This window comes from Dendrobates tinctorius, unplaced genomic scaffold (assembly GCF_039654945.1).
Source record: "Dendrobates tinctorius isolate UK_male_01 unplaced genomic scaffold, ASM3965494v1 ptg000015l, whole genome shotgun sequence".
NCBI classification, from domain to species: domain Eukaryota; kingdom Metazoa; phylum Chordata; class Amphibia; order Anura; family Dendrobatidae; genus Dendrobates; species Dendrobates tinctorius.
Window position 1 is genome coordinate 47741280 of NW_027361683.1, and position 25093 is coordinate 47766372.

The following is a 25093-nucleotide window of genomic DNA, read 5'->3' on the forward strand; positions in this document are numbered from 1 at the left end:
GAGTCTTTGTGGATGGGGACGTGATAGTACGCGTCGCTGAAATCTAATACTGTCATGAAGCAATGTGGGAAGAGAATTTTGGTGGTTGACTTGATTGACTCCATTTTGAATTTCTGTTTTTTGACGTAATCGTTTAGTCTTTTTAGATTTATAATTGTCCGGAAGGTACCGTCCGGTTTGGTCACCAGAAAAAGAGGGGAGTAGAACACACTGCCCCTCTCCTGCAGGGGAACCTCCTGGAGGACTCTTTTGCTTAGTAAGCTTAGGACCTCTTTTTCGAGTGCTTTTTGTTCTCATATCGAAGATCTTAGTGGAGTTACCACGTATTTTTGAGGTGGGAGAGAGAGAAAATCTATCTTGAGGCCTGATCCTATCAGATTTAATAACCAAGGGTTGTTCGATATTTTTCCTCCAGTCTGGGGAAAAAAAAGCTTAGCCTCCCTCCCACACTGGGCAAACAGTCACTTGGAGGGTTTCTTGTCTTTGGACGAGTTACCGAAGAAGAACCCCCTATCTCTCCTTCTGTCATCCCATTTCTGTTCTCTCGGGGGTCTCCTCTGAAGAATTTTTTTGCTATGAAAGGACCTTTTAAAGCCTGTAGGACCCAGGTTTGGGAATCCCTTCTTTTTATCCCCAGCCTTTTGGAGGATGTCATCCAGTGTCTCTCCGAATAGGAATTTTCCTTCGCAGGTGATCGAACATAGCTTCATATTAGTCTGTAAGTCCCCTGGCCAACATTTGAGCCACAGCGTTCTTCGGGCTGCCGCTTTGGATGACCACCTCACTAAATCAGCTGATGAGTCTGCTAAGAAGGCCGACGCTCCCCTTATTACTGGAATGGACTCCAGGATCTTCTCCCTGGGTGTACCTTCCCTTAGCGGTTTCTCTAGTTGATCCACCCATACCATGAGGGCTCTGGAGGTGCATGTTGCCGCTATGGCTGGCCTAAGATTTCCCCCAGCTGACTCCCAAGTGCCCTTGAGGAAGGTATCGGCCTTTTTATCTAAGGGGTCTTTTAGAGTGCCCATATCCTCAAAGGGGAGTGCAAATTTTTTTTGAGGCCTTGGAGACCGCTACGTCTAGTTTCGGGGCTTTGTCCCAAGATGTGAACGCCTCCTCGTCGAATGGATATTTCCTCTTAGGGGAAGGGACCGTGGAGTTTTTCCTATCCGGTTTTTCCCATTCTTTTTTTATCAGGCCCTGTACATTCTCGTTTGGCGGGAACACTCTGCGTTTCTTTTGGCCCAGTCCCCCAAACATTATGTCCTGGACTGCTCTATCAGGCCGAGGGTCTACCACCCCCATGGTAGAACCTTACTGCCTTTACTAACATGTCTACCTCATCTAGGGGAAAACAGTGACGGGCCCCCATTTCCTCGTCTGAGGATGACGAGTCGGTGTCCGAAGTCTGTGAGGTAACCTCCCCTGACGTCGGCACTCTGAAACTCCGATCGGATTACAGCTCTTAGATCCGAGGCGTAATCCAGGGTTTCATCACAGAGAACTTCCTGCATGCAGAATTCGCAGAGCTTTTTATCCCAAGAGACTGGTAGAGCTCTGCTACCGGTGGGGCATTCCCTGTTCTTTGTTTTCTCTTTCTTCTTTCCCTAATAAGGGAAAGAAGTCTATTGCAATGGTGAACATTCACGTAGATCACTCACCCAGGTATGTGCGGTTGCAGGTACTGGTTCGGGAGGTGGATTCAGGTCCCGCACGGGCTGATCCAAGGGTGGTGACTTGCTCCTCGCAGCCGACCTGCTGCGCTGCGTGGAGTGGCTACTGGACCGGCCCTCGCGCCTGTCCTTCTCCTTTTGCCTGTGATGGTGGTGTTGCTGCTGCTTAGGCTGCTCCTCTTACTGGTCGCTGTCCTCCATACTTACAGGACGCTTCCCGCGAGGAGTGGTTCCAGCGCTTCCTTTTTCAAATGTCCCGGCGTGTGACGTCACTTCCTCTCCCAGCCTGCACAGCTCTCTGCCCGGGGAACGCGCAGTGCGCATGCGCCGACCGCAGGGACCCGAAAGTCATCTTATCCATTTCCGGGGCAGCGCCATATTGGTACACCTCTGTACCATGGTGCTGTCCGCGTGTGTCCCGGGTCTCCCCCAGCCTCCTTTCCGGAGCGGCGGCCCGGTCATCTCCCCCCCTGCTCACCCTGTCGAGTCCGTCGGCTGCAGCGGTGGCGGCTTCAGGAACCGAACCCGCCACGACAGGGGCCTCCCCGCTGTCAAGACCACGGACGGGATGGCCCTGGATTCCTCAGGTAAGCTGCTGCCGCTGCTTCTGGTTCTATAGGTCAGGGTTCCCAACTCCAGTCCTCAAGGCCCACCAACAGATCATGATTTCCTTTGTATTGCACAGGTGAAGCAATTATCACTTGAGCAATACTAAGGAAATCCTGAAAACATGACCTGTTGGTGGGCCTTGAGGACTGGAGTTGGGGAACCCTGCTATAGGTCACCCGTCAAGGACAGGAACCCAACTGGGGGCGGAGGAGAGGTGCCGCCCTTTTATCTGTAGGTTCCTGTCCTTGATGGGCGTATCCCCTCTCTCCGTGGTGCAGTCATGGGTGAGAGAGAAAAGGACGTCTGTTTTTAGGTTGCAGCAGCAGTATACCTATACAAGTACTGCAATAGTAAACACAGCCTATATGCCTATATGTAATCTAAAACTGGATTATATTTTGCGGGTCGAGACATTTTTTCAATGATACCATTTTGGGATAGATATGATGTTCTGATCGCTTTCTGGAGCAATTTTTGAAGTATTGCAGCGACCAAAAATGTAATTGTGGCGCTCTTGAATTTTTTTTCATTTTATGGTGTTTACCGTTCGGGTAAATTATTTTTATATTTTGATAGATTGGACTTTTCTGAATGCAATGACACCACATGTGTACATTTTTTTTTTCACTGGGTAAAAAGGTGGGTGATTTCAACTTTTAGAGTATGTGCACACGTTGCGGATTTGACCCTGCGGATCCGCAGCAGTTTTCCATGTGGTGAACAGTACCATGTAAACCTATGGAAAACGAAATCTGCTGTGCACATGCTGTGGAAAATTCTGCGCAGATTTGCTGCGGTTTATTTTTCGCAGCATGTCAATTCTTTGTGTGGATTTACACCTATTCCATTATAGGAATCAGCAGGTGTAAAAACACAGGCAAAATCCGCACAAAATCTGCAGAAAATCTGCAGTAAATCTGCAGTAAATCCGCAGGTAAAACGCTGGTCATTTTACCTGCGGATTCAGCCAAATATGCGTGGAAAAATCCGCACAGGAATCCGCAACGTGTGCACATACCCTTATGGTTTTCTTTTTTCCACATTTTTTAAAACATATTTTTTCTACTTTTCACTGTTCTTGTTAGTTTCCTTAGGCTCCGATCATCTGATAGCTTGTGCTATATACAGCAATACCACAGTCTCCTTTGAAGGCCAGCCCGGCAACAGACCCCCTCCTGTCATGGCAACCCATTGGCGACCAGCGATCATGTCATGTCATTACACAGCAGGAGAATAACGTAGTACGGCTTGGGTAAGCAAAAAGAATGTCAGTGTGGGAATGTCAAATATAGGTGCGGGAGGATCACTCTCTTGTCCAGGCTAAGGGCCCCGTCACACATAGCGACTCCCCAGTGATCCCGACAACTATATGAACTTGTCAGGATCGCTGGTGAGCTGCCAAACAGGCAGAACTTAGCAGCGATCAGGACAGCTACACGCGGGTAACAAGCGACGCACGTCGCTTAGTTACCCGCAGTGTACGTTATGATACCAGCGCGCTGGTGCAGGGAGCTGGTAACCAAGGTAAACATCGGGTTTCTAAGCGGTGCTTAGAAACCAGATGTTACCTTGGTTACCAGCTCCAGCTCGCTGGTTTCCCGCCTGCCACATGCAGCGATGCGTGCTGGCCAGCGGGAGACCAACGATCAAAAAAATGTCCAGGCCATTCCAGGCCGATCAGCGATACCCGACAGGGGGGCCGGTCGCTGGTAAGTGTCACACACAGCGATATCGCTGGTGAGATCGCTGTTGCGTCACAAAACTTGTAATTCAGCAGCGATCTCGCTAGCGTGTGACGGGGGCTTTACTATGGGTAAGCATTTTTGAGTGGTAGCAGTATGTGTTTGATAAATGTCATGGTGCTTGATTGGGCTGATTTTTGGTAATAGTGAGGCAATGGTAATATGTGACATTCCCACACTGACACTTTTTGCTTACCCAAGCCATACCATGGGCTTGTTATTCTCCTACTGTGTATTTACCTAGGTCTCCTCCTTTTTCTTTTTGACTGTCTTTGTATATTATATGTGGTATTGATTATTATAACTATTTATGTAATAAAGGATATATTTTTATTAACTCTTTTGGTAGTTTAAGTATTCCTTTTCTTGCGGTGGAAAATGTTGTCTTTGGAGTATCTCACCTGATTTATATTTGAGACATTTGGGAGGGCGATGCATGAATCATGCTCTCGGCCATTAATAATAATACGTGCTTTGCATATATTTGACCTTCCACTATAGTCTAGTATGTAGTATGTTGAGATGAGGTTGCTTTTCCAAACCATCTAATGTACTTGAATGGCTACACTCTGGAAAGACAAAAATTGTTGTGTATGGGGCAGTTTAGGCCACGCACACGTTCAGCATTCGGTCAGTATTTTACACCAGTATCTGTAAGCCAAGACCAGGAGTGGGTGATAAATACAGAAGTGGTGACGTGTTTCCATTTTACTTTTCCTCTGATTGTTCCACTCCTGGTTTTGGCTTACACATATTGATGTAAAATACTGAATGTGTGAACATGGCCTTACTCAGTAGCTAACTAAAATAAGACACATACTTTTTCATTGTAGTCCATACCTTTAGTTCCTGGAGGCTGAAGGTTGTCACCAGTCAGAGAGCACCATCCCACTGGAAAGATATCCCTGGAGTCATATCGGCACCAATAATCAAAAGCTCCTCTCCATCCATCAAAAGTAACAAGGATCTCACTTCCCCTTACCTCCCCAATGGTTGCAGGGCAGATAAAATGGGGATTTTTTCTGTCTACCGCCTCCAGCTTCATGCCCATCTCAAAATTGTTCTGAGTTGGAGAGGGAGGTTCCTGTAAAAAAAAGACAGATACAAGCTTGAGAACTTTTGTAATGATCACATGAGAAAAGATATACACTATATATTTAGGGAAAAGACAGATTCACAATCTGCATGGAAGGGGTTTCATTATTGTAAAGATTGCTATACACTGTGGATTAAATAGGTTCATGGTTGAACAACCATTGACCAAATAATCGTCTGGTGAATGAGAGTTACCCTGACACAGCCATATACATTTTAGTCCACATTGGCCATTGGTTAGCAGATCAAACATCATGAACTTATGATTTGTATTTCAATTTGGGGTTATTGTTAAAGGTGGCAAATGGTTGCTACGTTCACATGACAACTCGTCTACAGTTAGGTCCAGTGAAACAAGTTTTGACATTTTAGCCGTTTACCAAAACATACTCAAGATACATATATAAACAATATGGGCTTAGAGTGCAGACTCTCAGCCTCAATTTGAATGTATTCTCATCAAAATTGGAGTAAGAGTTTAAGAATTACAGCTTTTTAATATGCAGCTGTCTTTTTCAAGGGACCAAAAGTAATAGGACAAATATCTAAAAAGCTTTTTAATGGGCTGTGTAGGCTTTTCCCTCATTAATCCATCATCAATTAAGCAAATAAAAGGTCTGGAGCTGATTCTAGGTGTGGAATTTGAAAGCTGTTGCTGTAAAACCACAACATGCGGTCAAATGAGCTTGCAATGGAAAAGAAACAGACCATCAATAGGCTCAAAAAAGAAGAAATCTATCAGTGAGATAGAAGAAATGTTAGGAGTGGCTAACAAAATAGTTTGGTACATTCTTAAAAAAAAAAAAAGAGCAAACAGGTGAGCTTGGTAACTCAAAAAGACCTTGACATCCATGGAAGACAACAGTGGTGGAGGATCGCAGACCCATTCCACGGTGAAGAAAAATCCCTTCACAACAGCCACAAAGTGCAGAACATGCTCCAGGAAGTAGGAGTTTCAGTATCCATGTCCACCATAAAGAGAGAAGACTTCATGAGAGTGAATTAACCCCTTTCTGACATTGGGCGCAATAATACGCCAATGTCGGTTCCGGAGCTGAGCCCACATCTTTCCTGGCACATGTCAGCTGTTTTGAACAGCTGACGTGCCTCGAACAGCCACGGGTGGAATCACGATACACCAGCGGCTATTACCCTGTTAAATGAAGCTGTCAAAATGTGACAGCACGATTTAACATGAGGTTCCAGCAATCGCGCCTGAAATCCGCCCATCGGTGATCCCCGTCATATGATCACAGATCACCGATCTGGTTGGCATGCCAACCAGAGGTCTCCGCTTGGTGGTCAGCACTCATAGCAAGTCAGCAATTCTGCTACATACAGGCGATCTGATCATCGCTTGTATGTAGCAGAGCCAATCAGGTTATGGCAGTTTCGCATGTAGACTATTGAAGCATGCCAAAAGTAATACATATGCTTGTTTTTTGCGGGACAAGTTGTACTTTTGAACGACACCATTGTTTTTAACATATTGTGTACTGGAAAACGGGAAAAAAAATCCAAGTGTGTTGAAATTCAAAAAAAATTCAATCCCGCAGTTATTTTTTATTTGACTTTTTTACTAGCTTCACTAAATGTTAAAACTGACCTGCCATTATGATTTTTCAGGTCATTACGAGTTCACAGACACCAAACATGTCTAGGTTTATTTTTTATCTATGTGGTGAAATAAAATTTAAAACTTTGTTTAAAAAAAAAAAAAAAAAAAAAAAAAATTGTGTCATTTTCCGATACCCGTAGCGTCTCCATTTTTCGTGATCTTGGGTTGGGGGAGGGCTTATTTTTTGCGTGCCAAGATGACGTTTTTAATTATTCCATTTTGGTGCAGATAAGATCTTTTGATTGCCCGTTATTTCATTTTAATGCAATGTCGCGGCGACCAAAAAAAGTAATTCTGCAGTTTTGACTTTTTTTTCTTGCTATGCCATTTAGCGATCAGGTTAATCCTTTTTTTATTGATAGATTGGACGATTCTGAAGGCGACAATACCAAATATGTGTATGTGTCGAGTGGGAGGTGATTTGAAATTTACTTTATTTTTTTATTTAAAAAAAAATAAAAAAATCATATACATAAAGTTGAAAAAGCAGCACAAAAAAAAACAAAAAAATCCAGGTGCAAGCCTTCCAGGTACAAACCAAACCTCTAAATAGTCCTTCAAAAAAAGAAAGCAGCACACCATATAGGTTTCAGTAAAGTGCTATTTTAATAGCCCATGACATGAGGCTATGTGCCCAAGCAGCAACGTTTCAGTTCAGTGGGTGTGAACCTTTTTCAAGCATTGCAATGGTGCAAGGTGAGTACCTTATAAAGGATACAAGTTACAATAGTAATTTACAATAATCAGTCAATAAACACTGTATACAATACAGATATAAAGACTCTGTGGCAATTCCATAAAGTGCAAATATAGTGCAATGTGCAGAGAATGTGAATCATAATAAAAACATTCCCAATCAGCATAAATCCTGTTAATAAACAGTTATTAGTAATCAGCGGCAGCTGTAAAATATAATATATAAAGCTCAAAGTGTGTATGTATGTGTGTATGTATGTATGTGTGTGTGTGTATGTGTATGTGTATGTGTGTGTGTGTGTGTGTGTGTGTGTGTGTCCAGGATAGGCATCCGCACCGTCGCAGCTACAGCCACAAAATTTGGCACAGTCACACGTCTGGACCCCGAGAGCGTCCTAAGCTATGTTGTGAGGCAAAATTTTAACCCCGCGCGTTCCAATTCACCAAACAATTTTGCCCCTATCTACATACTGGGGGGAAAAGTGTGTGCGCGTCAAGCCCCGCCCCTCATTATGATGTCACAATGCCCCTATTTGCATACTCGGGAAGCAGTGTGTGCACGCCAAGCCCCGCCCCTCATTATGATGTCACAATGGTTGCCATGGCGACGCTGATGTCATCAAAGGTTGCAAGCCCCGTCGCCGCTCATTATGATGTCATAATGGTTGACTATGGATTGGAGGATGTGTGATGAGTATATGGGCACCGGACTATGGGATGGAGGATATGTATGACAGGTATATGGGCACGGGACTATGGGATGGAGGATATGTATATGGGCACGGGACTATGGGATGGAGGATATGTATGATGGGTATATGGGCACGGGACTATGGGATGGCGGATATGTATATGGGCACGGGACTATGGGATGGAGGATATGTATGATGGGTATATGGGCACGGGACTATGGGATGGCGGATATGTATATGGGCACGGGACTATGGGATGGAGGATATGTATGATGGGTATATGGGAACGGGACTATGGGATGGCGGATATGTATATGGGCACGGGACTATGGGATGGAGGATATGTATGATGGGTATATGGGAACGGGACTATGGGATGGCGGATATGTATATGGGCACGGGACTATGGGATGGAGGATGTGTGATGGGTATATGGGCACTGGACTATGGGATGGAGGATATGTATGATGGGTATATGGACACGGGACTATGGGATGGCGGATATGTATATGGGCACGGGACTATGGGATGGAGGATGTGTGATGGGTATATGGGCACGGGACTATGGGATGGAGGATATGTATTATGGGTATATGGGCACGGGACTATGAGATGGCGGATATGTATGATGGGCATATGGGCACGGGACTATGGGATGGAGGATATGTATGATGGGTATATGGGCATGGGACTATGGGATGGAGAATATGTATGATGGGTATATGGGCATGGGACTATGGGATGGAGGATGTGTGATGGGTATATGGGTACTCGACTATGGGATGGAGGATATGTATGATGGGTATATGGGCACGGGCCTATGGGATCGTGGATATGTATGATGGGTATATGGGCATGGGACTATGGGATGGAGGATAATTATAATTTTCTATGACTAACCACAGTTAGTTACTATGCCCGGGCAGCGCCGGGCTCTTCAGCTAGTATAGAAAATAGACGTCACTCACCCCATTAATATTAATAGAAAACACGCCTGATACCGGCGTTCATGAGGGCTCAGAGCGCAGGACCGGAAAAAACAATTGAAAACACCGGTTTCTTGTCGCTCATGCGCAATGAGTCAGTCTGTACACTGACTCCATCTTGGATAAGGGAAAACACCAAAGCGCATGTGCGCCATCGTAATGCATAAAACACAATGATATGTTATTCCAAAACACAGGGACAAACCTGTAACGCTGCAGCATAATGGCATTTAAAAAATTAATAAAAAAAATATAAACAAAGAAAACACTGCGCATATGATATTATTTATTGAGCCTTATAAACAACAAAAAAAATAGCTAATAAAGATAATGTATTTCAAATAAAAGGGGAGTCATGTCTTCTAAATTCAGTCTGCTGCAGCCGAAATATCTAAAAAAAGATAAAAAACAAACAATATTACATACCTACAAGTTACACCAAAGATAGAATACAGAAAAAGAAATCCTGCATCAACAGAATCGATACTACAAAATTATTTTATTAAGTGATCTGTAACTTATATTCAACATTCAATCCAAAGGGTTTTAATGTGTTCAACTTTTTGATCCACTCTCACTCGCTAATTATTTTATTCGATCACCTCCTCTTCTCAAGGGTGGAATCTGATCTATGATCATAAACAATAAATCTCTCTCAGTATGCTTAAGATCAAAAAAATGTTTTGCAACTGTTAAATCTTGTCTCTTTTTCCTAATACTATGTCTATGTTGGTTCATCCTGACTTTTAGTTCACATGTAGTTTCACCTACATAATACAAGTTACATGGGCATTTCAGAAGATAGATGAGAAACTCAGAAGAGCATCTCAAAAAACGACTGATTTTAATTAAACTCTGATCATGTGGATGCAGAAAAAACTACCTTTATCCATATAAGTACAATTTACACTATTCAAACAGGGAAATGACCCAACCCTCAATTTACCTGTCAATGTAGTCTGAAAGTCTCTCTTCTTAGGGCCTATGTCAGAGTGGACTAAAATATCTTTGACATTTCTGGCCTGCTTATAAGAAATCAATGGAGGGAATTCAAATTCTTTAATTTCAGGATGGCACTTGCCTAACATCTGCCAATGCTTTTTAACAATGGCTACAATGTGTTTACTCTCCTCACAAAATGTAGTGATAAAAGGAATTCTATTATTTTTCTGTTCACTATGCTTCTTCTCAGAACTTTTTTTGAACAAGGAGATCATTACGTTTCAATCCCTTAACTTTATTTTTGCAATTTTCTAATAACTTTGTAGGATAATTCCTGTCTATGAATTTGATAATCATGGTATCAAGGGCTTTTTCCATAACATCAGGTTCACTGACAATGTGCCTGACTCGTAATAACTGACTAAATGGAAGAGATTCCATCATCTTCCTTAGATGATGACTGTCAAAGCAAAGTAAATTATTCTTATCAGTTGGTTTTACAAAAATTCCAGTCTCCAATTTACCATCTTTACATTTAATCGTATATCCAAAAATTGGATCTCCGTCTCTGAATAAGTAAGGGTAAACCCAATGTCTTTGTTCATATTATTAAGGAAGCTATGAAAAGCTTCCAAATCAGCAATAGTGCCAGTCCAGCAAGAGTAAGATGTGTTGGGTATGGAGATTTTTGATAAATTTAATTAGAGTGTGTAAACACGGTTGAATAAGGTCAAGGAGGATTTAGAAGACGCGAAGAGGCGTAAATGGTTGAGAGACATGGAAGTTTATCATATGGGAAAGATTTATAATTGGCAAAGTGAATCTAACAAAATGTTTAAAGGAAGGAAATTGCCTAATAAGCCAGGTCATTATCTTGCCTCAGATTCTACAACCAAAGATTTGTTTGATTTTCTTAATATTAATAATTTTTCCAGAGACGCAAAGGTTTCATCTAGAGGAACAAACTCGAGAATTAGAAAAGGAGGGAGAAAACATCATCGTGGACAAAAAAGAAAAAAAAGACAGAAAACACGGATCAACCCACCGAGACCTGCAGTGACCAAAAGAAAAGATTAGATCTTGTGGTAAATCTTTCATCTAGATCATTGTCTGATGATGAAATTGTGGTATTATCAAAAGGGCTTTCATATAGCCCTAGAAGTCATGTTGATTGGTTTAAGCTGGAAAAGGAACTATATAGGTTTTTTAGACAAATTAAATTAAAACATTGGTTTTTTGATCATAAGAAAGATAATGTTGATGATGTTTTTTATACACAGGATACTACATTGTTAGAAAAAAAATGTGGGCACTTTTAATTTGCGGGGCTGTAATCTGTCAAATAAAGAGTGATTTTATACCAATAGAAAATGTGCCTGCTATTGAAGCATCTGTTATGGCAGTGATGTTGATACCTTTAAAAAGAATCAGGTCCTGGATGGATTTAAAAATCCCAATATTAGGGGTAACGAATACAAAGCTTTGATTGGATTAGCGGGCGACGACAGCATTACCATTAAGTCAGCAGACAAGGGTAGTGCTGTCGTTGTCATGGAAACTAAAGATTATTTGGCCGAGATTAGGAGACAATTGGCTGATGTGGATGTATATAAAAAAATAAATTATTATCCTAAATTTAAAATCGTAGAGATGTTGCAGAAAATGTTGAATGCAGCACTTCTTGAAAAAATAATTGATGATCTGTATAAATTTTTGTTGCTTAACAATCCGATTACACCAATCATATATATTTTGCCCAAAACACATAAGTCCCAACCCCCCCAGCCATCCAATTGTGTCGGGCAGAGGCTCCATTTTCAATCTCATTGGGATCTTCCTTGATAAAATATTGAGTCTATTATGCCAGAAAACAAAGTCATTTATTTTGGACACTACTGATATTTTGTGTAAATTGCAGGATATACATCTAAAGGATAAAGTGATTCTTGCATCCTTTGATGTGATATCATTATATACGTCAATTAGCCACAGTCTTGGCCTTAAATGTGTTGACAGATTTTTGTCTAAAACGGAGTTCACTTTTGAACAAAGGAATTTTTTGATCAAAGAGTTGGTGTTGCGCAATAATTATTTTCTTTTTGGTGACGATTTTTTTATTCAAATGAGAGGGACTGCCATGGGTGCCATTATGGCGCCAGCTTATGCCAACTTGGTCATGAGGCGCCCGAGGGACCGTGGGATACTCCGTACCAAGCCCATTAACTTCAATGGGAGATGTCACAGTGGCGGTGACCAGGTCCGTGGCCCCAGGCGGTCATATAAAAGGGGTAGAATTGGATGGGGATAAAGTTTATGTAGTGATTCGTGATGCCAGTTGGAGTGTTCGACTGTAGTATAGCAGACACTGCAGATGATCCCTAGGGGGTAGATGTGATGGCAGTGCAGATGTTAAACCCTCTCCAACCAGGGCAGACCCCAAGAGATTGTGATGCAAGTAGAAGGCACGGAGTAATAAGGCAGGAGACAAGGAAAGTCACTTTGACATTTACTGTAGTTCAGGTGCAGTTCAGAGGAGATATTACAACTCTCACCAGGTTACAGTCTGCTCTGGAGAATGGTAGTTATCTTTCCCTGCTGTGACTCAGTGTAACTTCCTGCTATTCTAATCCCTTCTGGGACCAAGGCTTCCCGGAGTTTAGAACTTCCCAGTATTGCCTCTACTCACTGTGTATTTTGCCTTCAGCAACTTGCAGCGTGAATCCTGTTTGAAGCAGCTCAATTTCCCACTTGCACTATCCTTCACTGATCCTAGATTCTTGCAGTATTTCTGAGCGAAAACACTTTTCTGCTGGTCGTATAATCCCACTCAGTCTCTCAGCTTACCACCCTGCTCTGAAAGCATGGATGGTCTAGGGGCTGGTCCCTGATGCTTCTTAGCTCTCACTCCTGGATCGAGCACATGTCTTAACATGGCCTCCCAGAGCATCCTTCCTCATTCTTCTTCACTGAACAACTCCTCCGCCCCTCCCCCTCCCAGTTAGGGTATGTCTGCAAAGCTCTCAGCTTCAGACAAATGAGGGAGTGAGGGGAATTGCATGTCAGTGTTGTGGTCTCTAGCAGAGAAAGCATAACTCCCATTGCTCACAAAACACATACAAAACAATACATATTTAACCGTTTTGTGGTGATAAAGACGCAGGGCGCCAGAGCAACATTGGTGGAGGACCTCGTCTATGTGTCTTGCCACTTTAAGCAGGTGCTTGGGTGGTGGAGATACATAGATGATGTCCTCCTCCTTTGGACTGGCACTATTGCGGATTTGGAAGCTTTTCATAGCTTCCTTAATAATGTGAACGAAGACATTGGGTTTACCCTTACTTATTCTGAGACGGAGATCCAATTTTTGGATATACGATTAAATGTAAAGATGGTAAATTGGAGACTGGAATTTTTGTAAAACCAACTGATAAGAATAATTTACTTTGCTTTGACAGTCATCATCCAAGGAAGATGATGGAATCTCTTCCATTTAGTCAGTTATTACGAGTCAGGCGCATTGTCAGTGAACCTGATGTTATGGAAAAAGCCCTTGATACCATGATTATCAAATTCATAGACAGGAATTATCCTGCAAAGTTATTAGAAAATTGCAAAAATAAAGTTAAGGGATTGAAACGTAATGATCTCCTTGTTCAAAAAAAGTTCTGAGAAGAAGCATAGTGAACAGAAAAATAATAGAATTCCTTTTATCACTACATTTTGTGAGGAGAGTAAACACATTGTAGCCATTGTTAAAAAGCATTGGCAGATGTTAGGCAAGTGTCATCCTGAAATTAAAGAATTTGAATTCCCTCCATTGATTTCTTGTAAGCGGGCCAGAAATGTCAAAGATATTTTAGTCCACTCTGACATAGGCCCTAAGAAGAGAGACTTTCAGACTACATTGACAGGTAAATTAGGGTTGGGTCATTTCCCTGTTTGAATAGTGTAAATTGTACTTATATGGATAAAGGTAGTTTTTTCTGCATCCACATGATCAGAGTTTTATTAAAATCAATCGTTTTTTGACATGCTCTTCTGAGTTTCTCATCTATCTTCTGAAATGCCCATGTAACTTGTATTATGTAGGTGAAACTACATGTGAACTAAAAGTCAGGATGAACCAACATAGACATAGTATTAGGAAAAAGAGACAAGATTTAACAGTTGCAAAACATTTTTTTGATCTTAAGCATACTGAGAGAGATTTATTGTTTACTAGCTGAAGAGCCTGGCGCTGCCCGGGCATAGTAACTAACTGTGGTTAGTTATAGCAAATTATAATTATCCTCCATACCATAGTCCCGTGCCCATATACTAATCAAACATATCCACGATCCCATAGGCCCGTGCCCATATACCCATCATACATATTCGCCATCCCATAGTCGAGTGCCCATATACCCATCACACATCCTTCATCTCATAGTCCCATGCCCATATACCCATCATACATATCCTCCATCCCATAGTCCCGTGCCCATATACCCATCATACATATCCGCCATCCCATAGTCCCGTGCCCATATACCCATCATACATATTCTCCATCCCATAGTCCCTTGCCCATATACCCATCATACATATTCTCCATCCCATAGTCCCATGCCCATATACCCATCATACATATTCGCCATCCCATAGTCGAGTGCCCATATACCCATCACACATTCTCCATCCCATAGTCCCGTGCCCATATACCATATACCCGTCATACATATCCTCCATCCCATAGTCCAGTGCCCATATACCCATCACACATCCTCCATCCCATAGTCAACCATTATGACATCATAATGAGCGGCGGGGCTTGCAACCTATGTGACATCAGCGTCGCCATAGCAACCATTCTGACATCATAATGAGGGGCGGGGCTTGATACGGACACACTTTTTCCCCCATTATGTAGATAGGGGCAAAATTGTTTGGTGAATTGGAACGCGCGGGGGATAAAATTTCGCCTCACAACATAGCTTAGGACACTCTCGGGGTCCAGACGTGTGACTGTGCCAAATTTTGTGGCTGTAGCTATGACGGTGCGGATGCCTATCCCGAACATACATACACACATATACATACGCACATTGAGCTTTATATATTAGATCAACATAGATCAGATTCCACCCTTGAGAAGAGGAGGTGATCGAATAAAATGTTTAGCGAGTTAGAGTGGATCAAAAAGTTGAACACATTAAAACCCCTTTGGATTGAATGTTGAATATAAGTTACAGATCACTTTATAAAATAATTTTGTAGTATCGATTCTGTTGATGCAGGATTTCTTTTTCAGTATTCTATCTTTGGTGTAACTTGTAGGTATTTAATATTGTTTGTTTTTTATCTTTTTTTTAGATATTTCGGCGGCAGCAGACTGAATTTAGAGGACATGACTCCCCTTTTATTTGAAATACATTATCTTTATTAGCTATTTTTTTGTTGTTTATAAGGCTCAATAAAATCATATGCGCAGTGCTCTCTTTGTTTATGTTTTTTTTTTAAATTTTTTAAATCTCCAAGATATTGATGTGCTTACATTGGGGTTTGAACTTGTGGTGACTGAGGATATATGTCCAGTTTTGTGAGATTTTGTGTGTTGTGCTCTTAGCGGGGTGCACCACGCTTTTTCTCCGACACACTTTCTATACTCCATACTACAGAATTTATACTAAGAGCCGATACAAAGCTTCATTGCTTATCCACCAATTTTTAAGCAGTCGGACTGAGGAAATAATTAATAAAAATGTCTTCTGATTAAGGACATCTTATGCTGAGTGCCAAGTTATTTTCACTATTTACTTTGGTTTGGGTAACCTACTTGTTCACCCTGTAGTAGTGCCACGCTATATTATACACTGTGGACTTGTAATGACCTGGAGAATCATAATGGCAGGTCAGTTTTAACATTTAGTGAACCTAGTAAAAAAAAAAGCCAAACAAAAAATAACTGCGGGATTGCATTTTTTTGGAATTTCAATGCACTTGGAATTTTTTTCCCGTTTTCCAGTACACAATATGTTAAAACCAATGGTGTCCTTCAAAAGTACAACTTGTCCCGCAAAAAACAAGCCCTTGCGTGGCCATAATGACGGAAAAATAAAAAAGTTATGGGTCTGAGAAGAAGGAGAGCAAAAAATGAAAATACCTCTGGTCATGAAGAGGTTAAGATTACAAATTGGGGGCTTAAATGATGACATTTTAGATGTGAGCAATTAGGCAATGTCACTATGCTATAGGGTGATATTTGAATAAAGTAACAGTATTTGCCAAAGAGAAGCACGAGATAGATCCCGAATCACATCACTTATAACTGACTGAAGAGCTAGAGAAATTGTAGAATAAAAACATTATTTTGAAGAGAATAATTCGGATATACCTTGTGGAAAATTTTAGCTGGTGCCATCTCAGCTCCATTTAGTGTCTTCAAAAGGAACATGGGCCAGGAGGAGGCATTCAGTCTAAAGCCTAAAAACAGTTTTTTCAAAAATTACAAATTCAATGTAAATAAGAACATGTATTAGATTGCAAACACTGTCTTTTGCACAAAAATAGATTTAAAGGGAGTCTGTCAGCAGGATTTCACCCTGCAAACTATTTATATGCACATTTAGCTGTTTTAAACATAAGTATAGCAATATGGCCAGTTTGCTCCTCTGTTAATGAGAAATCTGTGTTTGAATTAATATTAATATGCAAATGAGGATTAAGAGCTATGGTAGATCACTCCAGCTCTACTCCCCTCCTCCTGCTTCACTGACACCCTTTATACTGAGTGACGACTTCAGGCAAAAGAGCAGTCAGTCAAGTAGGAGGAAGCAGCGCTGGGCGGGGAATAGAACTGGAGCAGGCCCAGATTGGCAATCTGCCAAGGTGGTCAGATGCCTGCTGGGTCGGCAGCTCAGTGCTACAAAATGGGCCACTGGCCCTTTAAAACTTCTGCACAGGTCCTGGTGCGCGTGCTCTCTCTTGAGCGCTGACCTCGTTTGTGCTTGGTGCTTGTGTGCGCGGCTGCGGCCCTTGTCAGTGCGTGCACCAAGAGAGTGCGCGCACCAGGTCTTGTGCAGAAGTTTAAAAAGGCTGCCGCCGCGGCACGCACAGGACACCTACCTGAGCATCTCTTTTTCTGATGCTGGCCAGTACCAGTGTCAGAACAGCTCTCCTCACCAATCCCCCGCCGGCATCTGCTCCGAGTCTTCAGCACCTCTGATGCTGGCTGGACAGTGGACCCATTTCATCCTCCCCCCATCTCAGGTGAGTACCAAGATGAAAGCTTTTTTATGTATATACAGCCTTTGCACTTTGACCAATATAGTGTACTAGCTGAAGAGCCCGTCGCTGCCCGGGCATTGTAACTAACTACAGTTAATTATAACAAATTATAATGAAATATATATCTATATATGTATATAGAGCTGAGTGTAGAGCCCCGTCCACTCCGCAAAGCCACATTCACTATAATATCCCACATCATCCCGTCAGCCAGAGCCACCGGACTACTACCCCTAATATTCCACATCATCCCGTCAGAGCCACCGGACTACTACCCCTAATATCCCACATCATCCAGTCAGCCAGAGACACCGGACTACTACCACTAATATCCCACATCATTCCGTCACAGACGCCGGACTACTCCCCCCTAATATCCCACATCATCCCGTCAGCCAGAGCCACCGGACTACTACCCCTAATATTCCACATCATCCCGTCAGAGCCACCGGACTACTACCCCTAATATCCCACATCATCCAGTCAGCCAGAGACACCGGACTACTACCACTAATATCCCACATCATTCCGTCACAGACGCCGGACTACTCACCCTAATATCCCACATCATCCCATCAGCCAGAGCCACCGGACTACTACCCCTAATATTGCACATCATCCCGTCAGAGCCACCGGACTACTACCCCTAATATCCCACATCATCCAGTCAGCCAGGGCTACCGGACTACTACCACTAATATCCCACATCATCCCGTCACAGACGCCGGACTACTCCCCCTAATATCCCACATCATCCCATCAGCCAGAGCCACCGGACTACTACCACTAATATTCCACATCATGCCGTCAGCCAGAGCCACCGGACTACTACCACCAATATCCCACATCATCCCGTCAGCCAGAGCCACCGGACTACTCCCCCTAATATCCCACATCATCCCGTTAGCCTGGGGTTAGAACCAGAGCGCTGAGTGGAACAATCCTAACTTCCATACTGGGGATCCCTTTAAGAGAGGCCTGGGGTCAGAACCAGAGAGCTGAGTGGATTTGTCCTGACTTCCATACCAATGATCCCTTTAGTAGAAGCCTGGGGTGAGAATCAGAGCGCTGAGGTAATTACCCTAACTTGCATACCGGAGATCCCTTTAAGAGAGGCCTGGGGTCAGTACCAAAGCGCAGATTGGATTTGCCCTCACTTCCATACCGGGGATCCCTTTAAGAGAGACTTGGATCCGAACCAGAGTGCAGAGTGGATTTGCCCTAAATTCCATACCAATGATCCCTTTAAGAGACTGTGGGGTCTGAACCACAGAGCTGAGTGGAACGGTCCTAACTTCCATACCAGGGACCCCTTTAAGAGAGGCCTGGGGTCAAAACCAAAGCCCTGTATGGATTTGCTCTGAGTTCCATACCAATGAACCCTTTAAGAGGGAAGATGTGCCTACGGGATGGAGGATGTGTGATGCGGATATGGGCAGGGAGGGGGGATTCATTTCTGTCATGTGCTATCTGCTCCTGTTTGGGGGGCAGACAATAGCTGGGAGCTTATGTTCCCAGGGATGCTAGATTTCTCCCACTATGTCAGCGCCTGCTGAGGTGTTGTCAAGCGGGAAAACTTGCTCTTAGCAACCAATCACAGCTCAGCTACTTTTAACCAGCTCTGGTGAAATGAGAGATGCTTAGTGATTGGTTGCAAGGAAAACTGTTGGTCATAGCAACCAATCACAGCTCAGCTTCTTTTGAACAGCTCTGGTAAAATGAAAGATGCTTCATGATTGGTTGGTGATACACACATACATGCATTCAGTTTTACATATATATACAGTCATATGTAAAAGTTTGGGCACCCCTATTAATGTTAACCTTTTTTCTTTATAACAATTTTGGTTTTTGCAACAGGTATTTCAGTTTCATATATCTAATAACTGATGGACTCAGTTATATTTCTGGATTCAAATGAGGTTTATTGTACTAACAGAAAATGTGCAATCTGCATTTAAACAAAATTTGACCGGTGCAAAAGTATGGGCACCCTTATCATTTTCTTGATTTGAACACTCCTAACTACTTTTTACTGACTTCCTGAAGCACTAAATTGGTTTTGTAACCTCACTGAGCTTTGAACTTCATAGCCAGGTGTATCAAATCATGAGAAAAGGTATTTAAAGTGGCCACTTGCAAGTAGTTCTCCTATTTGATTCTCCTATGAAGAGTGGCATCATGGGCGCCTCAAAACAACTCTCAAATGATCTGAAAACAAAGATTATTCAACATAGCTTTTCAGGGGAAGGATACAAAAAGTTGTCTCAGAGATTTAACCAGTCAGTTTCCACTGTGAGGAACATGGTAAGGAAGTGGAAGAACACAGGTACAGTTCTTGTTAAGCCCAGAAGTGGCAGGCCAAGAAAAATATCAGAAAGGCAGAGAAGAAGAATGGTGAGAACAGTCAAGGACAATCCACAGACCACCTCCAAAGACCTGCAGCATCATCTTGCTGCAGATGGGTCACTGTGCATCGGTCAACAATACAGCGCACTTTGCACAAGGAGAAGCTGTATGGGAGAGTGATGCGAAAGAAGCCGTTTCTGCAAGCACGCCACAAACAGAGTTGCCTGAGGTATGCAAAAGCACATTTGGACAAGCCAGTTACATTTTGGAAGAAGGTCCTGTGAACTGATGAAACAAAGATTGAGTTGTTTGGTCATACAAAAAGGCGTTATGCATGCGCTGTATTGTTGACCGATGCACAGTGACATCATCTGCAGCAAGATGATGCTGCAGGTGGTCTGTGGATTGTCCTTGACTGTTCTCACCATTCTTCTTCTCTGCCTTTCTGATATTTTTCTTGGCCTGCCACTTCTGGGCTTAACAAGAACTGTACCTGTGTTCTTCCATTTCCTTACTATGTTCCTCACAGTGGAAACTGACTGGTTAAATCTCTGAGACAACTTTTTGTATCCTTCCCCTGAAAAGCTATGTTGAATAATCTTTGTTTTCAGATCATTTGAGAGTTGTTTTGAGGAGCCCATGATGCCACTCTTCATAGGAGAATCAAATAGGAGAACTACTTGCAAGTGGCCACTTTAAATACCTTTTCTCATGATTTGATACACCTGGCTATGAAGTTCAAAGCTCAATGAGGTTACAAAACCAATTTAGTGCTTCAGGAAGTCAGTAAAAAGTAGTTAGGAGTGTTCAAATCAAGAAAATGATAAGGGTGCCCATACTTTTGCACCGGTCAAATTTTGTTTAAATGCAGATTGCACATTTTCTGTTAGTATAATAAACCTCATTTGAATCCAGAAATATAACTGAGTCCATCAGTTATTAGATATATGAAACTGAAATAGCTGTTGCAAAAACCAAAATTGTTATAAAGAAAAAAGGTTAACATTAATAGGGGTGCCCAAACTTTTACTTATGACTGTATATATACACACTAGCTATGAACCCGTTCTACGCCCGGGTGGCGAGCATTTTTATTGGTATATGGTCTCCCATCCTGCTATGTGCCGCCACCCTCCTATCCTGGTATGCATGGCACCCCTCATTCCTACCCTGGTATGCATAGTACCCTCACCCCCCCAATCCTGGTATGCATGGCACCCCATTCTTCATCCTGGTATGCATGGTCCCCTCATCCCCCCAATCCTGGTATGCATGGTACGCGCTCATCCCTATCCTGGTATGCATGGTCCTCTCATCCCCCAATCCTGGTATGAATGGTACCCCTCATCCCCCAATCCTGGTATGCATGGTCCTCTCACCCCCCAATCCTGGTATGCCTGGTACTCCCTCATCCCTATCCTGTTATGCATGGTCCCCTCACCCCCTATCCTGGTATGCATGGTACCCCTCATCCCCTATCCTGGTATGCATGGTACTCCCTCATCCCTATCCTGTTATGTATGGTCCCCTCACCCCCTATCCTGGTATGCATGGTAGCCCTCATCCTCCGATCCTGGTATGCATGTCCCCCTCACCCCCCCAAATCCTGGCATGCATGGAAACCCCTCATCCCCCAATCCTGCTATGCATGGCCCCCTCACCCCCCAATCCTGGTATGCATGGCCCCTTCACCCCCCTATACTAGTATGCATGGTCTTTTCACCTCCCCTATCCTGGTATGCATGGTCCCCTCACTCCTATTAAGGCTGTGTGCACACGCTGCGGATTAGGTGCGGATTCATCCGTGCGGATTTTGCAAAATCCGCAGGTCAAAATACCTGCGGTTTTACCTGCGGATTGCTCTGCGGTTTTGCCCTGCGGTTTTTCATCTCCTCAATGGAGGAGATGGCAAACCGCAGGGGAATCCGCAGAAAGAATTGACATGTCAATTCTTTCTGCGGATTGAAAACCGCAGATAATCCGCGCGGAAAATTCCGCACCATCTGCATTGCGGTTTTTGATTCCCATAGGGAATCATGGTACTGTACACCGCAGCAAAAACTGCTGCGGGTCCGCAGCGGCCAAAACCGCTGCGGAACCGCAGCAAAATCCGCAGCGTGTGCACACAGCCTTATACTACACACATACGAAGGAAAAAAAAAACATTTATACTCACCCTTCTTTCCTGTGCTCCAGCGCTGTCACGCTGGAGTGTGCTGCAATTGTGCCTTCAGTAAAATGGCGCCGGATCGCGCTATGCGCATGCGCGATTCCGGCCGAAGAGAAGCGCCGCATCAACGCTCCTCCCGGTCAGGTAAGTATGTAAGTATGGCATCAGAGATGGTGGTATGCAGTGTGTACGGTACCGCCATCTCCGGCGCCATACACACTCCTCACCGCTGGCTGCCTTATTCTGTCTGGAGCCAGAGTGCGCAGGCGCGTCGCGCTTGCGCAGTCTATAAAGGCTTCAGACAGAGTGACGCTTACAGCGTTATATTATAGATATAGACTGCTGTATGTACAACATATAGGTGATACTGCTGTGTATATACGTGATATAGGTGATACTGCTGTATATAAACTGCAACTACATATTGCAATCACAGTATCACCTGTATAATGTATATAGACTGCTGAATATACAATATATAAGTGATACTGCAATTATATACAGCAGTAGCTGTATCACCTATATAATGTATGTACAGCAGTCTATATACATTGTATAGGCGATACTGCGACTGCTGTGTATATACGTTATATAGGTGACACTGCTGTATATATACACTGCAACTATACACTGGATTCACAGTATCACCTGTATGATGTATATAGATTGATGTATATACAATATACACTGCTCAAAAAAATAAAGGGAACATTCAAATAACATCCTAGATGTGAATGAATTAAATATTCTCATTGAATACTTCGTTCTGTACAACGTTGAATGTGCTGACAACAAAATCACACAAAAATCAATGGAAATCAAATTTATTAACCAATGGAGGCCTGGATTTGGAGTCACAAACCAAATTAAAGTGAAATGTAATGTCCTTAAAACAAGTCAAAATGAGGCTCAGTATTGTGTGTGGCCTCCATGTGCCTATATGACCTCCCTACTGTACAACGCCTGGGCATGTTCCTGATGAGGCGGCGGATGGTCTCCTGATGGATCTCCTCCCAGACCTGGACTAAAGCATCCGCCAACTCCTGGACAGTCTGTGGTGCAACGTGACGTTGGTGGATGGAGCGAGACATGATGTCCCAGATGTGCTCAATCGGATTCAGGTCTGGGGAATGGGCAGGCCAGTCCATAGCTTCAATGCCTTCATCTTGCAGGAACTGCTGACACACTCCAGCCACATGTGGTCTGGCATTGTACTGCATTAGGAGGAACCCAGGGCCAACCGCACCAGCATATGGTCCCACAAGGGGTCTGAGGATCTCATCTCGATACCTAATGGCAGTCAGGCTACCTCTGGCGAGCACATGGAGGGCTGTGCAGCCCTCCAAAGAAATGCCACCCCACACCATTACTGACCCACTGCCACACTGGTCATGCTGAAAGGTGTTGCAGGCAGAAGATCTCGCTCCACGGCGTCTCCAGACTCTGTCACGTCTGTCACATGTGATCAGTGTGAACCTGCTTTCATCTGTGAAGAGCACAGGGCACCAGTGGTCAATTTGCCAATTCTGGTGTTCTGTGGCAAATGCCAAGCGTCCTTCACGGTGTTGGGCTGCGAGTACAACCCCCATCTGTGGACGTCGAGTCCTTAGACCATCCTCATGGAGTCGGTTTCTAACCGTTTGTGCAGACATGTGCACATTTGTGGCCTGCTGGAGGTCATTTTGCAGGGCTCTGGCAGTGCTCCTCCTGTTCCTCCTTGCACAAAGGTGGAGGTAGCGGTCCTGCTGCTGGGTTGTTGCCCTCCTACGGCCCCCCTCCATGTCTCCTGGTGTACTGGCCTGTCTCCTGGTAGCGCCTCCAGCCTCTGGACACTACGCTGACAGACACAGCAAACCTTCCTGCCACAGCTCGCATTGATGTGCCATCCTGGATGAGCTGCTCTACCTGAGCCACTTGTGTGGGGTGTAGAATCCGTCTCATGCTACCACGAGTGTGAAAGGACAACCAACATTCAAAAGTGACCAAAACATCAGCCAGAAAGCATTGGTACTGAGAAGTGGTCTGTGGTCCTCACCTGCAGAACCACTCCTTTACGGTGTCTTGATAATTGCCAATAATTTCCATCTGTTTTCTATTCCATTTGCACAACTGCATGTGAAATTGATTTCAATCAATCAGTGTTGCTTCCAAAGTGGGCAGTTTGATTTCAAAGAAGTTTGATTTACTGGGAGTTATATTCTGTTGTTTAAGTGTTCCCTGTTACGAGCTCATTTTCTGCTCCACCAGCTGAGAGTTCCCCTTCCGTTCTCCCTCTGGTGTTGATGGGAGGTAGTGAGGTTGGTTTGAATGGTAGTGATCTGCCACCTGGTGAGGAAGATAATGATTGGATCTCTGGAATATCAGACTGGATATAAGACAACCGACGCCCTATCCAGGTGCTGGTGATTCAGTCTGCTTCTCAGGTCTAGGACTCAGCTTTGTTCCAGTCTTCTCAAAGATAAGTTTGTTTTTTGCTAATGTTCACACTTGCTCTTGTTGGTCTTTTCAGTTTTTTGTGTGGTCAGCCAGCCCGGCTGGGCTGAATTTCCACTCTTATTTGCCAAATTTCCTTTTTTGTCCCTTATTAGATTGGCCTCTTTTTGCTCTGTCTCAGAATATTTCAGAGTGCTGATATAGTGGGAGAAGTCTAGTGACTTCAGGGTTAATTTTGCTATCAGTTGTTTTGGACATTTTGTAGGGTTTTTTGGCAGACTGCAGACAGTGTCTTTCCTTTCCTGTCCTTTCTAGTTAGTCGGGCCCCATCGTTTGCTCAGCCTATTTTCCTGCCTTTGTTTGTGTTTTCATCTTTTTTCACCGTGAATACATGTGGGGGGCTGTCTCTCCTATGGGGTCTGCTCTGGGGCAGGTAGTTTTCCTCTTTTCCTGCTTTAGGCTTATCTAGTTCTCCGGTTGTGACGAGGCGTCTAGGACCACCGTAGGAACGCTCCACGACTGCTGCTAGTTGCGTGTTAGGATCAGAGGTCTGCAGTCTGCATAGTTACCAACCTCTTTGGTTTTCTGAGACTTAGCTTGTATTGTTTTTTTATTTCCTCCTCAGCTACCCGCTCATAACAGCTCCCTTTATTATTTTGAGCAGTGTAATACTGCTGGCGGTGTGCTTGGGATCATTATCATGCTGAAAGACCCATCCACGCTTCATCTTCAATGCCCTTGCTGATGGAAGGAGGTTTGCACTCAAAATCTCACGATACATGGCCCCATTAATTCTTTCATGTACACAGAACAGTTGTCCTG

At 43.6% G+C, this 25093-nt stretch overlaps 1 protein-coding gene and 1 long non-coding RNA gene across 9 annotated transcripts in view; one reads left to right on the top strand and one right to left on the bottom strand.

The window, feature by feature from the left end:
- Positions 1-25093, top strand: part of LOC141077161 (uncharacterized) — a 392656-nt gene that overhangs the window by 144673 nt on the left and 222890 nt on the right. The gene's annotated exons all lie outside the window — the stretch shown is intronic.
- The window catches only part of SCMH1 (Scm polycomb group protein homolog 1), a 148830-nt gene that overhangs the window by 62756 nt on the left and 60981 nt on the right, over positions 1-25093 (bottom strand). For all 8 annotated transcript variants that reach the window (XM_073564161.1, XM_073564159.1, XM_073564160.1 and 5 more), the window contains 2 exons: positions 16427-16515; positions 4865-5108 (listed from right to left, as the gene is read on the bottom strand). In XM_073564161.1, coding sequence (XP_073420262.1) covers positions 4865-5108; positions 16427-16515 — 333 coding nt within the window. The remainder of the gene's footprint in view (positions 1-4864; positions 5109-16426; positions 16516-25093) is intronic.